The 17,771-nt window shown below is 38.4% G+C and overlaps 2 protein-coding genes across 4 annotated transcripts in view; one reads left to right on the top strand and one right to left on the bottom strand.

Moving 5' to 3' along the window:
- HAT1 (histone acetyltransferase 1) overlaps window positions 1-14,852 on the bottom strand; it is a 39,134-nt gene extending 24,282 nt beyond the window's left edge. The window contains exons 1-4 of one of the 3 annotated variants that reach the window (XM_084892347.1): window positions 14,759-14,852; window positions 11,749-11,853; window positions 6,435-6,510; window positions 1,902-2,022 (exon numbers count right to left, since the gene is read on the bottom strand). In XM_084892347.1, the coding sequence (XP_084748473.1) occupies window positions 1,902-2,022; window positions 6,435-6,510; window positions 11,749-11,853; window positions 14,759-14,765 (309 nt within the window). In that variant the 5' untranslated portion in view covers window positions 14,766-14,852. Of the gene's footprint in view, window positions 1-1,901; window positions 2,023-6,434; window positions 6,511-11,748; window positions 11,854-14,461; window positions 14,585-14,758 lie in introns of those variants that run through there. The other 2 variants (XM_084892348.1, XM_084892349.1) reach the window with 2 other exon arrangements.
- SLC25A12 (solute carrier family 25 member 12) overlaps window positions 1-17,771 on the top strand; it is a 143,539-nt gene that overhangs the window by 34,872 nt on the left and 90,896 nt on the right. The gene's annotated exons all lie outside the window — the stretch shown is intronic.

Here is a 17,771-nt window from a genome sequence, read left to right as displayed (position 1 = left end):
AATTCCTTTCCACTTGAAACTAGAAAACAAGTTATCACTTCTAAAATACAACTATAAGACAGGCAAAGGATAAAAGTAATATATTCTCCCATTTCAAAGGGAGAAAGTGGTAGGAAGACAAGTCACTGGGCCAACCAATCTCAAAATTCAACAAGTCAAATTCCATTATATTTCAAGGCCTAGGAATACGGTGATCTGTGGCTCTACCCTTTGGGCTTGAAACTCCACTCTGAGTCATTCTTCCTTTTCTTGTTTTTAATTTTGAAAAAAAAAAAAAGGTTTTTATTGACTTTTTAGAGAAAGAGAAAGGGAAAGGGAAAGATCAATCAGCTGCCTCCTGCATGCACCAGGGATCAAACTGAAACCTGGGCATGTGCCCTGACGGGGAACTAAACTAGCAACCTTTCGGTGCACAGGATGATGCTCAACTAACTGAACCACACCAGCCAGGACCATTTTTCCTTTTCTTGAAGGCTATTTGCAGCTGTTTCCTGCTTATTGAATTTTGAAAGTTCATCAACCTTCCTTCATCTGGTCAGTCCAAACTGGCAGTGTTTTTGCTGATAAATATTCTCAAAACTCTTGTGAGTCACCTGTGTATGCCGCAAGGGTTCTCATCGTTAGATACGTAAGATGTTCCTCTATAGATCTTCCCTGATCTCTCTTATTCAATCTCTATTCCTGGCTTTGGCTGATATGAGCCACATGCAAAAGGTTATCTAGACACCCTCCTGGCTTTCCCTTCATAGCCAGTTTCCTGACAATGAATTTCCTAATTTTAGTGTCTGCTACAAACTGGATAGGTTGAGAATCTTCCAAATCATTAAGTCCTGAATCTTTTTTGCTCTAACAAGTTACCACATAGAGACTTAAAACAACAGAAATTTATTCTCTCATGTTTTAGACTTTGCTGCTAGACCAACAGAAATTTATTCTCTCATGGTCTAGCAGCAAAGTCTAAAAGTATCACTGAGCTGAAATCAAGGTTGTCAACAGGACCACACTCCCTCCAGAGGTTCTAGAGGAGAAGTTTTCCTCACCTCTTCCAAATTCTGATGGCTACCAGCATTCCTTGACTAGTGGCCACATCACTCTGCCTCTGTGGTCATCCTGCCTTTTGTGGTGTGTGTGTGTGATAACTTAGCCTGCCACAGAAGCATACTCTTCAATTACTCTCTGCCTTTACCCTCTTTGGGTCAATTTGTTTCAAAGAGTTTTTTATAATGTAATTAGCTTAATTACCCATGTTCATATTAGCAAAGTTTGTGGGATTAGAAATGCAGCATGAGAAATGTAAATAGGTAGATTCAACATGAAATAGAAAATTTAGTTATTTCCCTCCATCTTTTTCTTTTTTTTTAATATATTTTATTGAGTTTTCACAGAGAAGAAGAGAGAGAGGGATAGAAAGCCAGAAACATCTATAAGAGAGAAACAATGATCAACTGCCTCCTGCACACCCCCTACTGGGGATGTGCCCACAACCAAGGTACATGCCCTTGACCAGAATCGAACCCGGGACCCCTCAGTCCGCAGGCCGACGCTCTATCCACTGAGCCAAACTGGTTCCGGCTATTTCCCTCCATCTTATTTAACTGCTGGGAAAAGAAGTAATTTTCAGTTGCATAATTTAAAAAAAACACAAAAGTTGATAAATAAAATACTACTTTGATCATAAAAATGAAGGTTTTTATGGAGAAGGTCCACTCAAGAAACATATCAGAATAAGGGTCAAAATTGCAAGGTTAATGAAATAACAGGCAAACATCTCCATAACTTAAGAATGAATATGTGGTTTCAGAGTTAGTAACAGATTTCCTCCTCCCTCAAACCTTTAAATTTTAAAACCTATTTTATAGTCAAATGAAAGATAAGAATCCAAAATAGATTTCTCTTCTTACCTCTACACAGTCAAAGTTCTCATTGACTTTTGATGCATATTCAACACGGAACATTGTTGACAGGCTACCCGCAATATAGTATAACAAGATCTTCAGACCCTTGTAACCAAAAGCAGTTTCGCTAAAAGGGGAAAAACAGCAGTTAACTAAGATCTCAAAATGAATCTTTGCAAAGTCATTATAAAGTATTAACCCTATATAAACAAGTGTAGCTCTATTGGTAGATTTTTTTTTGTGTGTGGATGCTTTATTTATTTATTTTTATCTTTATTGTTCAGATTATTAGTTGTTCCTCTTTCCCCTCACCTTCCATAGCTCCCTTTCACCTAGTTCCCACCCCACCCCACCCCACCACATGCCCTTATCCAAACACTGTCCTCATCCAGAGGTGTATGATTTTTGTCCAGTCTCTTCTTGTACCCCTGACACCCTTTTCCCTGCCCCTGATTCCATTATATTAACCAGTTTATTCTGTTCCTCAGATTTTTAATTCACTTGACTTTTAGATTCACTTGTTGATAGATACGTATTTGTTGTTCATAATTTTTATCTTTACCTTTTTCTTCTTCTTCCTCTTCTTAAAGAATACCTTTCAGCATTTCATATAATACTGGTTTGGTGGTGATGAACTCCTTTAGCTTTTCCTTATCTGTAAAGCTCTTTATCTGACCTTCAATTTTGAATGATAGCTTTGCTGGGTAATCTTGGTTGTAGGTTCTTGCTATTTATCACTTTGAATATTTCTTACCACTCTGGCTGGCCTGCATAGTTTCTGTTGAGAAATTAACTGACAGTTGTAGGTAACTGTTTTCTCTTGCTGCTTTTAATATTCTCCCTTTGTCTTTTGCTCTTGGCATTTTAATTATGTTGTGTCTTGGTGTGTTCCTCTTTGGATTCCTTTTATTTGGCGCTCTGTGCACTTCCTGGACTTGTAAGTCTATTTCTTTCACCAAGTGGGAGAAGTTTTCGGTCATTATGTCTTCAAATAGTTTTTCAGTATCTTGCTCTCTCTCCTTCTGGCACCCCCATAATTCAGATGTTGGTACGCTTGAAGTTGTCCCAGAGGCTCCTTACACTATCTTTATATTTTTATATTATTTTTTCTTTTTGCTTTTCTGGTTGGGTGTTTTTTTGCTTCTTTGTATTTCAAATCTTTGACTTGATTTTTATAATTCTCTAGTATACTGTTGTATCTCTGTATTTTATTTCGTATTTCAGTCAGTGTATGCTTAATTTCTAGTTGGTCCTTTTTCATATCCTCAAGGATCTCAGTAAATTTATCGGCCTTTTCTAGAAAATTCTTAAAAAACCTTATAACCATTGTTTTGAACTATATATCCAGTAGTTTGCTTTACTCTATTTCTGTCATTTGTGAACTGTTTCTTTGTCTCCACATTTTGGCTGCTTCACTGAGTTGACAGAGCGGTTTCTGTGTGCTAGGTTTCCTATACGTTCCAGTGGCTCAGCCTCCCCAGTTACCTGAGATGGACACTCTTGGTGCACCCCTTTGTGGGCTCAGTGTACAGTCTTGTTGTAGTTACTAAGCTTTGATTGTTGTTGGTATCACTGGGAGGAATTGACCTCCAGGCCAACTGGCTGTGAGGATGAGCTGTGTCTATGATGGGAGAACTTTTGTGCTGGAGACACCCTTATGGGGCAATACCTGCTTCAGTGGGGCTTTGGTGCTCACTAAGTCTGCCCTCTGAGTGTGTCCCTTATGAATCTGAGGAGTTGTAAATTGGATGGTCCCACTCTGACCCCTAGGTACACTGGCTCTTGGATCTCCAAGGGGGTACTAATTTAGCCTCTGCCTGAGGCCACCCAGCAGAAGCTACAAAGAGATCTGCAGATTCCTCTTCTTTGTTTGGGGTTTGGAGGTGCCCAGATGAGGCCCAGCTGTGAAGCAATGCAGGCTGCTGTCAAGCCTTGGGCCTTCTGGAAGTTCTGGGTCTCTGACCCAGCTGCAGTTTGTCAGGATCAGGCCTAAATGGGCAGACAGACATCCCTCAAGTGGTCCAAGATTGGAGAGGGTGCAGGCCGGGCTGAGGGACTTCCGTGCCCCCCCACCCCGTGCACTAATTTTGTGCACCAGGCCTCTAATAATAAAATATAATTATTAATATTTAAAAGCACATTAAATGCCTAATATATAAATGAGAAATATTTATGAAATCTGTTCCATGAAAAGACATCTTTCAATTTTAAAATATGTTGAATATGTCAAAGGTGTTAAAATAATACATAAAAAAAACCATAAAGGGAAATAATTTAAATGTCAACTATATCCTAACACCCTTCCCTACTACAACAAACCAAGGTTCCTTTGGAAAATGGCTGACTCCAGAACTAGTAGAAAATGTACAAGGTGACTCTGGAATATCTTACTGTGTCAGAAAGTAACAGGCCCTCAAAATGATGATGGTACACCAAAAGGACTCAAAAGCTGGTTTGACAGGATAACTACTTGCTTAATCTGGGATCATCAAAATCAGTAACAAACAGATTATAACCGACTGAATTTAAAAAAGAATCCTAGCTCTGGCCAGTGTGGCTCAGAGGTTAGAGCATCAGCTGGATTGATTCCCAATTTGGGTCAGGTAACATACAGGACAAAACCAATCAGTATTTCTCTCCCTCCTTCTCTCTCCCCCCCCCCCCCCTCCCTAAACAAAGAAATACATAATGGGGAGAAGCTTTTCCTTATTGTAGAATGTCAATTAATGAATGTAGTTGGTATGACAGAGTTAGAAAACCACCATTTTATAATCACAGTAAAATTCTGATTAAGACAAGAGTCAGTAGTGGATTTGAAATTACTGGGTACAAGTTTGATGGGAAACAGGGTAATGTTAGTCTCAGAGTATTTCCCCACAGATTATATATAAATATAAAAGAGGAACCTGACAGACATCTCTAAACTGAGTGGTCGAAGTTAACCTCTCCAACAATGAAACAAATTGGTATCATGAACATTCTGCTTCGACACACCGAGAAGGACAAATACAATTTATCACAGTACTACAAACAAATGCATTTTGTGAATTTAATCATGAAGAAATAATCAAACTAGTCCAAAATGAAAATTTACAAAACTAACCTATACTGTACAAAAATGTCAGAAAAACAAAGAAAGCTTAAAGAACTGTTTTAGATTAATGGAGACTAAAGATTTGTTACAACTAACTGTAATATGCGATTCTAAACTGGGTTCAGGATAGAGAAAAAAGCTATAAAAGAATTGCTAAAAATCAATTAGCAAAATTTGAAATATGAATTCCATATTAAAAAATAGAATATTGTATGTATCAACGGTAAATTTCCTGAGTCTTGGATATTCTACTACAGTAAGTATCCTTGTTAGGAACTCCATACTAAAGAACTTAGGAGTAAGGGGTCAAGATAGTATCTATAACTGACTCTCAAATGGTTCAACAACAACATACTGATATAGAGGGTAGGGCAAAAATAGACTTACAGTTGATCGTATGGAAAACAATGCAATTAATAAATAAATACTAATACAAGAATAAACTTTGTGCTTCCTGTACTCACAAATGTATATGTACATTTGTCCCACCCTGTATTTATATATAAGAAGAGAAAACGATTGCCTGGCAGGTGTTGCTCAGTGGTTGAGCATCATCAACCCATGAAATCAGGAGGTCACAGTTTGATTGCCATCAGGGCACCTGACCAGGTTTCGGGAGCCAACACCAGTAGGGGGTGTGCAGAAGACAGCATATCAATGATTCTCTCTCATTGAAGTTTCTATCTCTCTCTCCCTTCCTCTCTCTGAAAATCAATAAAAACATAATTTAGAAAAACAAACATATTTTTTTAAAGGAGCGTGATTAAAGCAAATATAGCTAAATGTTAACAACTAGTGAATCAAGATAAAGGATATACAGAGCACTATTCTTGCAACTTTCTACAAACAAAGTTATTTTCAAAATACAGTTTTTTAAAAAAGGTAATTGACTATTCTAATAATGTAATGAAGGTACAGAAAATTAAAGCATTGTGCTGAATATCCCAAGACATACCTTTAAAGTTACTTTTAAAAATAAATTTCTCAACTGCTTACTTATTTGTCATAGAATAATAATTTGAGCTTTCTTGCTTTAGAAGGGAGGGTGTATTTTGCCCTAGAAGCAGTGTACCAAAGTAGTAGATAGAAAAAGTAGTAGTTTTGAATATGGGCTCTATAGTCAGGTTGCCTGAATCTGAATTTCAGCCTTTCATATGTTGTTAGGCAACTATCCAGTTAGACCAATGTTCATTGTAACAAATGATAATACTACCTGGATTCACTAAGACTATCGTGAGAATTAAATGAAATAATGCATCTGTGGCACCAAATAATAGATAGTAAATTGGTGTCTCAATGTCAAAAATGCCATTCTAATATATATTTTAAAATAAATTACATGAAAAATAACAGGAAAGAAAATAAAGTTTGATTTCTAATTTTTTTTAAAAGAGCAGAATTTTTTTGCCATACTAATTAGAGAAACATCTCATTATGTTACTTACTCATCCCCAAAGAGTTGATGGGTATATTCAGGAAAGAAAGTTCTAATATCATTCTCAAGATCTTCGGGGAAGCGCACTGTTTAAAAGGAAAAAAATGTAGAGATATTAAAGATAAGTGCACTGTTTAAAAGGAAAAAAAATGTAGAGATATTACATTACAGGTGACAGGTTATTTCAATTTCAAGAATTTCATTATACAGTCAATATTTTTCTTACTTAAAGTTGTTGCTTTTCCATTATATAACTTATAATGAAGTCTCATGAGACAAATGAACAATAAAAATAAAAAAATCACTGAGTATTTTAGTACCAAAAATCTACTGATTTAGTGGCCAGAGAGAAGTCAATGGGAGAAAAGGAAACATGTAATATTTTAAACAATAAAGAACTAAAAATAAGTAAATAAACAAATAAATCAACAAAAATTTTAAAAAAGAAGAAAAAAACCTACTGATTCTAAGCATTAGTAAAATAGGTATGATAGAGGCATCTGATTTAGTTTATATTTTTCTGTATGTTCATACAAAATGAAAAAATTAAACAAAACCAAAAAAGACACTTTGAGATAAGAAAAGGTTTCAACATCAAGGAAACAAAAACAAAATCTATAGGAAACATTAGAAAAACAATAATCTGAGTTAATGAAGCCCATATCATCACATCATTTTTTATGACTGTAAGATAATATTTATGTTGTTTTTAGTTTGGGGGTTTTGTTTTTTTTTTTAAATATATTTTATTGATTTTGTACAGAGAGGAAGGGAGAGAGATAGTTAGAAACATCGATGAGAGAGAGTCATCGATCAGCTGCCTCTTGCACACCCCCTACTGGGGATATGCCGGCAACCAAGGTACATGCCCTTGACCGGAATCGAACCCGGGTCCCTTCAGTCCCCAAGCCGACGCTCACTGAGCCAAACCGGTTTTGGCTGTTTTTGTTTTTTCTATTAAAAATTGCCCTAACTGGATTGGCTCAGTGGATAGAGTATAGGCCTGCAGACTGAAGGGTCCTGGGTTCGATTCCTGTCAAGGACATGTACCTTGGATGCGGGCACATACCCAGTAGGGGGTGTGCAAGAGGCAGGTGATGGATGTTTCTCTCTCATCGATGTTTCTAACTCTCTATCCCTCTCCCTTCCTCTCTGTAAAAAATCAATAAAATATATTTATAAAAAAACCCTCAAAAATAAAAAATAAAAATAATGCTGTGCCCTGGCCAGGTGGCTCAGTTAGTTGGAGCGATGTCCCATATACCAAAAGGATACCGTTATGTAAGGGCATATACCTAAGTTGCTAATCCCTGGTTGGGGTGCGCAGGCAATTGATTGATGTTTCTCTTTGATTTTAACCCTCCCCTCTTTCTCTCTCCCTACCTCTGTCTCTAAAAAATCAATAAAAACATATCCTCAAGTAAGGGTTAAAAATAAATAATAACACTGCAATAACATCTTGATATATAATACCTTGCTGTACTTTTACAACATACACACAAAGTAAGTTCCTAGCAGAAGAAAGGCTTAGTGAAAATACGAAAATATTTTTTATAAATACTACCTACTTAAATGCCCTCTAAAAATACTGTAATAGTTTATATACCCACTGCAGCTTTTAAACTCCTTTGTTTCCCACATCCTTGATAATACTCTATACCCCAACTTTAATTTCTACTAGTCCAAAATGGAAATGGGAATCCTGTTACTTGTATTTGTATGTATTATGAATAGTGATATTATTGAACAGTTTCCCAATATAATTTATCTTATGAAGAAAAATTTTACAAAAAAAAAAATCCTTAAGCAATTGAAGATGAAAAAAGATGAGTTATAGATGAAAAATTGCTAATACTATCCTCACAAAGCAAGTCACTTGTAGGGTACCAAAGTACCAACAGATTACTGATTTACAGAAGAAAAGACCCATAGAGATTTGTCACTTAACACCTTTCCAAGGGATCTTAGAATTAACTCATGTTTGGATAGACCAACATAATGTGCCTCCTGATTTAATGCAATATAACGTATACACCATCACCAAAACAGCTTTCTTTCTAAAAATATTTACCTTAGATCTAAACCAGCTTTATTGTCTTCCACTTTAAAGAAATAGAGGGGCCCTACATAGTTTGGCTCACTGGATAGAGCATAGGCCTGCAGACTGAAGAGTCCCAGGTTCAATTCCGGTCAAGGGCACATGCCTGGGTTGCAGGCTCAATCCCCAGTAGGGGGTGTGCAGGAGGCAGCCAGTCAATGATTATCCATCATTGATGTTTCAATCTCTCTCTCTCCCTCCCTTCCTCTATGAAATAATCAATAAAAAAAATAAATATTTAGAAAAAATAGAAATATAGAGGGTAGGGGAACAAGTTACATACTACCAAAAGGAAATAAAAATATCTAGAATGTACAAACTGAATAAAAAAAATAGAAAAGATACAAATAAATGGGAGCATATATTGTGCTTATGGATAGGAAGACTTAACATCATTAAAATATCCATTCTACCCAAACCAATCTATAGATTCAATGCAATGCCTATCAAAATACCAATGGCATTTTTCAAGAACAGAATAATCCAAAAATTTATATGGAACCACAAAAGACCCCAAATAGCCAAATAATGTTGTATGCCAACACTGGATATAGTCTTCAGGAGTAGTCACACAAAAAATAACATGTTACTAATAATATTATTATGTAGTTGTAACTTGAACATTAACTGTGTGTCAGGCAATTTGCTAAAATTTTTTTAATCATTACTAGAGGTCTGGTGCACAAATTTGTGCACAAGTGGAGTCTCTTGGCCTGACTGTCAATAGGGGCGGATGGGGGCCATCTTGCTCAGTCCCAAATGGGGCCGATCCGGGACCAGCCAGTGGGAGGAGGGACCGTGGGAAATTGGCCAGCCGAGGGAGGTTGGCTATGGAAGTGCATTGACCACCAGGGGGGCAGCTCCTGCCTTGAGCATCTGCCCCTTGGTGATCAGTGTGAGTCATAGCAACCAGCCGACTGGTTGTTCAGTCTTAACAGTTGCTTAGGCTTTTATATATATAGATTGCAGTTAATCCTCACATGAGCTATTGAATGTTCATTTCATAGATGAATGATGCAAAAATGACTAATTTGCTCAAGGTTATACAGTTAAGTATTGGGTTTAAATACATCAGTGGTTCTCAACCTTTCTAATGCCGTGACCCTTTAACACAGTTCCTCATGTTGTGGTGACCCCCATCCATAAAATTATTTTCATTGCTACTTCATAACTGTAATTCTGCTACTGTTATGAATCATGATTCATCACGCGAGAGAAGCAATCCCAAATAGGGAATCTTAGCCTATATAATAAAAAGGTAATATGCAAGTCGACCGAACTGCTGAATGACCAGTCACTATAACGTGCACTAACCACCAGGGGGCACACTCAACACAGGAGCTGCCTCTGTGGTCAGTGTACTCCCACAGTGGGAGCACTTCTCAGCCACAAGTCAGGCTGATGACTAGTGAGCACAGCAGCCTACCTCCACGGCAGCGCTAAGGATGTCTGATTGCAGCTTAGGCCAGCTCCCTGAAGGCCTAAGTTGTCAATCAGACACCCCCTGAGGGCTCCCAACTTTTGTGCACCAGGCTTCTAGTACTTAAATGTTATGATACAGTCACAGTGTACTACAAATTTAAAAGAATAAGATAGAGCTCTATGTTTTTTTTACAGAGAATGATATTCAAGACATTGTTAAGCTAAATAATAAAAGAGCCTTACTACAGGCTCCTGGTTTTAGAAAAATGTCTGTACAAGGAAAAAAAAATCTAGATCAGTATTATCTTTTACCTTGTCATTTTCTTTGTATTTCTATTATGTTTGTAGTAGAGGCCTGGTGCATGAAAATTCACATACCGGAGGAGGGGATCCCTCAGCCCAGCCTGCCCCCTCACAGTCCAGGAGCCCTCAGGGGCGGGAGGCAACCTGGTGATCAGGGGAAGGCAACACCCCATCACACCTCTGCTGCTGCCTCTGCCGGCCCTGGTTACATGAGCCTCGGGCGGCCCTGGGCGGCTGGGGACTGAGGGGATTCTGGAGGCAGGCGCCCCTGTGGGGCTGAGGGGGTTGGGGGTTGCCACCTTGTCGCTGAGGGCGCAGCCATCTTTGCAACAGTGTAAAGGTCAATTAGCATATTACCTCTTTATTAGATAGGATTGTTTAAATGACAGCAGCTGGCATTTATTGAGAATTTCTAAAAGTTGTTATTCAAGCACTTTACTTGTGTTTAACCTTTCATTTAATCTTTACAAACACTATAAAGTAAACACTATCAACTCCATTTTAAAGATTAGGAAATGGGGACATAAAAAGTGATTGAACCAGGATTTGTGAGTATATAATTAAACAGTGTTACTGAAGTATAATTTATATACCATACAATTCACTTGTTTTAAATAATTTTTAGTAAATTTAAAATTGTGTAACCATTGTCACAATCTCATTTTAAAATGCTGCTATGATTCCCAAAAGAAATCCCATGCTCATTTTCAGTCATCTCTATTCCCACCTTTAACTCCAGGCAATCACTAAATCAACTTCCTGTGACAGAATTGGCTTTTCCAAACATTTCATACAAAAAGAATCATACAGGATATGGGGTAGTTTTGTTTTGTTTTTGGTCGGGTTTCACTTAGAATGTTTTTTAGTTTCATCCATGTTTCAGCATTATCAGACCTTCATTCCTTTTTATTGTCACATAATATTCTATCATATAGATATACGTACCACACTTTATCTGTTTACTAATTGATAGATATCTGGGTTGTTTCCATTGTTTAGTTATTGTGAATAATGCTGCTATGAGCATTCATGTATGAGTTTTTATATGGACATATGTTTTCATTCCTCTTGGGTAGATACCTAGGAGTAGAATTTCTGGGTCATTTAATAAATTCATGTTTTTAGCTTTTTAAAGAACCTGCCAAATGGTTTTCGAAAGTAGTTGTATTATTTTACATTCCCTTCAGCATTATAATAGTGTTTTTTCACATCCTCACCAACACCGTTATTTTTATAAGAGTAAATATTTTAAAGCTGAGACCACTTATTCATGTCACTATTTGCCACACTGTACTTCCTATATGTAAATTTTGTCACCTCTCAAACATCTACCCACTCCATGACATAAATCAAGACTGAATAAAATCTGAATTATGTCCAATAAATGCAGAAAATTATATTTATACAAACAACTGCTCTTACATGAAATTCTACTTCAAAGATAACATTATATATATACATACAATACATACATAATACCACTTAGAAATGTCATACATACCTAATTTTAGTTCAATTGCTGTGTTGGTGTTACATTTATACTCTGCCAGTTTCTTCTCCTCTGCACTTTTGTACTCAACCAAAAATTTCTCCATAGCACCAAATCCTAAGAGAAAGATTTTTAAAGGTCTGGTTGAAAATGGTTTAAATAAGCAAATCTAAAAATAGGGTTGTTATTAGAAGTGAAATAAAAGTAAGATTTAAAGCATTTTTATAGATCATAAAAGTATAGGTCATTGTTCACATGCTCCTAAATAAATGTACTTTGTATGAGTGCCTCATTATAAAACGTCATTTGAGATAAAGGCTTATGAAGCAGAGCTGCTTTACATGAATGAGTACACCTGAAAATAAACATGACAGATTACTGACATTTCAGAATATTTAATACTAATATAAATTTCCTGCTATGATTTATACCTATATAGCCTTTTTAAAAGAAATATAAAAAGAATGATACTGCTCCACTAAGAAATAAAGGGAGGCCGAAACCGGTTTGGCTCAATGGATAGAGCGTTGGCCTGCGGACTGAAGGGTCCTGGGTTTGATTCCGGTCAGGGGCATATACCTTGGTTACAGGCACATTCCCGGGAGGGGGGGTGTGCAGGAGGCAACAGATCGATGATTCTCTCTCATGTTTCTAACTCTCTATCTCTCTCTCCCTTCCTCTCTGTAAAATATCAATAAAATATATTTTTTAAAAAAAGAAGAAATAAAGTATGTCCTTTAACAATTACAATAACATTTCATTTCTAATACTGGAAAAATTATACCCAGAGTACTTCCAGACTATTAAAAGAACTATGAACTGATAATGCATAGGTTATCTTAGAAAGTATATACAAGAAACTGGTAACCATGGTTACCTCTAGGATAAGAGAAGGAATGGGGATAGGTTTAGAAAAGAAAATTTTCATTGTATTATAAATATTTTTTACCATCTGTGCATAGTCATAAACTATCCCAGCTATTGGAATAACCAAATGGTTTCATAATGTGGCTAGTCATCAAGATATATAACAATTAATGAAAGAATCATTATCAAGAGGAACTTTCAAGCAAAGATGACAATAAGTCTCCAGACAAAATAAATATAAAAGTTAGCAAAAATTCAGGGGGGGAAATCATGAGCAGAAACAAAAAGGGTACAATGACATGCCATATTATTTCAATAAGTGGTTAAAACACATACACAGAAAATGGGGAACACTTGAGGCAATTACTGATTAATGATTTGGAATCAGAATTCCTGCATTCAAATCCAGTCTTCACCATTTATTTACTTCATCTATGAATTACTTGACCTCTCTGACCCTAATCTATAAAACTGAGATAACAGATCCCACCTTGAATTTATGTATAATCTAAGCAACAAAATTTAACTTGTGAAATCCCACATTAACTTAATCCCCCACAATTCTATAATACGTATATATTATGTGTTATAGCTCGATACTATATCAAGTACCATTTTATATTAAAAAACTCAGGTTTAGAAAGAGATTTGTTTGCTTAATTAAGAGCTCCCAACTACTAAATGGTGAAGCTGAGATTCCAATTTAGGTATGATTCTTATAACATGTATACCCTATGCAGTACCTATGTTCCCCCCCTTTTATAGTACCAGTGTATTCAATGATCCCATAGCTCTTCCTCAAACTTCTGTAGAGCTTGCCAAGACCGGTTTGGCTCAGTGGATAGAGCATTGGCCTGCGGACTGAAGGGTCCCGGGTTTGATTCCGGTCAAGGGCACAACCCCAGTGGGGGGAGTGCAGGAGGCAGCTGATCGATGTCCCTCTCTCATCGATGTTTCTAACTTTCTATCCCTCTCCCTTCTTCTCTGTAAAAAATCAATAAAATGTATTAAAAAAAAAACAAAAAAAAACAACTTCTGTAGAGCTCAAGCTATAGCCTGTCTATCCAGCACATCCATAAAAGTGTAGTGAGCCCTAACTGGTTTGTCTCAGTGGATAGAGGCTCGGCTTGCGGACTGAAAGGTCCCAGGTTTGATTCCCGTCAAGGGCATGTACCTTGGTTGTGGGCACATCCCCAGTGGGGGTGTGCAGGAGGCAGCTGATCCATATTTCTCTCTCATCGATGATTCTAACGCTCTATACCTCTCCCTTCCTCTCTGTAAAAAATCAATAAAATATATATATTTTTTAAAAGTATAGTGAGATTACAAGGAAGGCACTGGGAACAGAGATCATAAACTGTCAATCACATGAAAAGATAAGTAATTTGGGCGGGGGGGGGGGCATATATAGGCACATCAAAACAGTCTTCATACACGTACCAAAAAACAGACATGATTATTAAATGTTGTTATCAAATGTTGTAAAGAAGGCTTAATAGAGAGCAGAACAGAATGACCACTAGGGAATTACATTATAGTAGACACACTCTAAAAAGAGTTTAGGCGAAGGAAGAATGAGAGAGCCGCTTTCTCAGAGAAAAATCTTATAAACCCATCCTAGAAATCCCGAAGTGTGAGAGATTAAGGAGACTGCAAAGTCAGTCATGACATCCCAGTGGGAGCCCCAGCGCAGGGCAAGGCGGCCGTGCGCTAGCTCTCACGCCGCTGGCGGTGGAAGGCGGGGGACCTGGAAGGGGAGGATGAGCCTTAAAACCAGCCGGCGGGAACAGACCCAGCCCCGTGCGGCCGAGGCAACAGTGGGCAAAAGGGACGAGGAGAGAAACAGGCCTCAAAGCACCTGGCACCTTACAACCCGAGCCGCGACGCTTTTCCCCTCGGCTTCTCTCCGTCGCTCGCCGGGGGGCCAAGTTCTTCGCACAAGGCGCCGAACCCGGAGCAGCGGGGGGCGGGGGCGCGAACCTCTCCTCACAAGAGGCTGCAGCGCTCCGAGTTCCGCGCTCCCCGACTGGAGCAGGCCTTCTGGAACCCAGGCCGGAGCCCCAAAGTTCCAAGCGGGCACTGTCACCACGGCCTCGGCGTTCTTTCCCGAACCCGCCGGCCCCCTCCCCTCCATAAACTTTTCCCGGGAACTTACCCGCCATTTCCGAGCTCGGGCAGCACCCGCGGCCGAGGAAGGACGAATCAACCCGCGCGCTCCCTGGCCGGAAGTGAGCGCATGAGATGACGCCTTTTCCCTCCCGCCGGCCAATGGGAGGAGGAGGCTCGGCGCGCGGGGCGGCGGAAGCGGCTCGGGAGGCGGGACTTACGGCGCCCGGAAGCTCTCCGCCTAGGCGCCGCGGGCGCCGGCAGCCGTGTTGTAGGCCTGAGGCAGAGGAGGAGGCCGTAAAAGGGACCTTCTGTTTAGCCCTGGGGGCGTTTCTTGAGGTTAATTTGAATTATATACTTTTCTCTGTCTCCCCTCCTCCTCCCGCGGGCGATGTTTTGGAGACGGAGAGAAAAACTCTCCCCTCGGCCTGAACGGTAGACCCAATCACCTGCATCCTTAGCCTAAAATGTAGGAATTGAGTTGGAGTTGCGGGAGAAATTTTCACTTACTTTATTTGTTTCTGTTTTTGCTGTTCAGACTTAACCTCGTTTTTCTTTTCTCTCATGTTATCAGTATGCAGTGCGATATCAACGTAGGGACTCTGCTGAAATAGTTAACACCTCGAGGTCTGTCTTAGTGGCTTGAACCACATCGCAGTATGCTGCTGTTTTCGGCCATTGGGCTTATTATTATTTAGTAACTGTTGAAACCGTTTGTCCCAGAGGATAAGCCATTTTTTTTTTGATAACCACAAGTATCCCTGCAGTGTTGTGTATACCATAGAATGCCTGTGACAACAAATGTTGGCTATTAGGTTTTACGATGATGCTAGAGTTGAAATGGACCCTCTAAAACGAATGCACCACTTCGTTTTAGAGATGAGGAAACTGAAGCCCAGGAAAGAGAAATTGTCTAAGTCCTCCCAGTACACAGCCTATGCAAGAGTCCAGTTCTTCAGATACCCCATATTTTATACTACACGGAGATGGGCCTCCTGAAGATAAGATTAAAAAAAGGTACCGAGAATGCTCAGATCCTTTTCCTTTAAGCCTTAATGAGACACCAGAAATTATGATCATACAGTGTTAAATAGAAAACTGAATCAATACTATCAGTGACATGGATTTAAAAAGGGAAGCAATAATGTCCTCAAAATGTCAAGACTTACTATTTCTTTCCAAAACCACCTTATCTGTAGATCAGTCAATTGCTGACCAGCAATTATGATCCTTATAATAAGAAATCAAGGACATTTTTAACTGCAGTAAATCTGAAATGGATTAGTCCTGTGACTTCATAGTTAGTTGTAGAAAAGAAATATGGTGAAAACTATACATGATAAATATGAATAAGAAATAAGATGAATATGAGTAAGGAATATGATGAGCTGTATCATGTGACCACCATTTAGTATGATCAACTTGCAAAATTGAGGTTACAGTTTTAAATTATCCTTGTCTTAGAGCTATTCACACATTTATTAAAATACCACAGAATACATGTTTAGATGCAGTTTGCCTAAAAGATAAAAAGAATGACTTCTTTTAGCATCATAATAGTAAAATTACCAAAAAAGAAAATGTATTTCCTTTTTTAGTAGGGTCTTTCCCCGCTTTTTGAATTTATATTTTACCTTATTCTAAAGGGAATTTAGGAAGTGATTATTGCCACCGTGGGATAAAATATCTATGAAAAGGAATATGCTGTCCTACTAGTATGTAAGAGGCAGCATAGTGGTATGGAAAGTCCAAGCCAATCTAGTTTAAGTTCCACTTTTTCATGATTGTGACCTTGTTTTCATCTATTAAGTGGAGATAATATTACCTTTCCAGTCACCACACTAGTTGTGAAAGTCAAATGGAAAATATTTATCAAAATTTCTATATTCATGTGAGGTGGTATTTGTATGATAACATTAATTCTAGAATAAGAGGTTTGGAAAAGGCCATACTGCACTCTTAGGAATGAACTAGCAACCATGTGTTTGCTACAGGCTCAAGAATATATAGACTAGTAAATTTTGCTATCACATCTTGAAACCCCCAGAAGGCATATTTTTTAAAGACATGGTATTAAACATATGGTCATCAAAAAGTAGAGGTAGGAAATCTGAAATCTAAAAGATAAAGGTAGGTACTTAATGTGTATTTTAAGATATGTACAGAAAAATAACAATAACTAGTTAACACATTTGTTTAGCTCATAGTGCTATCCGTATAAGGGTGGAGTGGGAGTTCCAGTTCCCAGGAAAGTTATCCAGAACCCCCTACCCAGCTGGATGACTGTCATATGAGATAAAATAAAGAAAATAAAAATAGACCAGCTAATATTAAAAACTACTGTTAGAGGAATAACTTAAAGACACACATTACCAACAGATTGTGCATTCCATTTTTTTAACTCTCATACACTGTCCATAGGTATAGAAACTAGTTTTTGACAAGCAATTAGACAATTTTAACAACTTTAACACATTTTTCAATTTATATATCTTTTGAGGCAAGAGTTCCACTTATAAGCATTTATCCTACAAAACTATTTGTACAAGAATACAAAGACATATCAACAAAGTTATTCAATATAGTATTAATTATACTGGCAAATTGGAAATGACTAAACATTCATTTAAAGTGGCTTGCTTTTTTTATTTTACATGATTATAAAAAAGGAAACATTTACAATTTGATATAACAGTGCTCTATAGTCCTCTTTGAAACATCCCTGTGTTTGTTGAATATACCTTACTAGAGGACCAGTGCATAAAAATTTATGCACTGGAGGGGGGGTCCTTTAAGCCTGTCCTGCCCCCTCTCACAGTCCGGGAGCCCTCAGGGGCAGGAGGTGACCCAGTGATCAGGGGAAGGCAATGCTCCATCACACCTCTGCTACTGCCACTGCCAGCAGGGCAAGCCTCTGCTGGCCCCCGGTTACCTGAGCCTCAGGTGGCCCTGAGTGGCTGAGCAACTGCCATTGGAGGCTTGCTTGCGCCTCAGGCCGGCCCTGGGCAGCTGTGGGGCTGAGGTGACTTGGGTGCCGCCATCTTGTAGCTGTGGATGCCGCC

The sequence above is a fragment of the Pipistrellus hanaki genome (assembly GCF_964339955.1).
Source record: "Pipistrellus hanaki genome assembly, chromosome: 8".
Lineage (NCBI taxonomy): Eukaryota > Metazoa > Chordata > Mammalia > Chiroptera > Vespertilionidae > Pipistrellus > Pipistrellus hanaki.
This window is presented reverse-complemented; position numbering and strand designations above follow the sequence as displayed.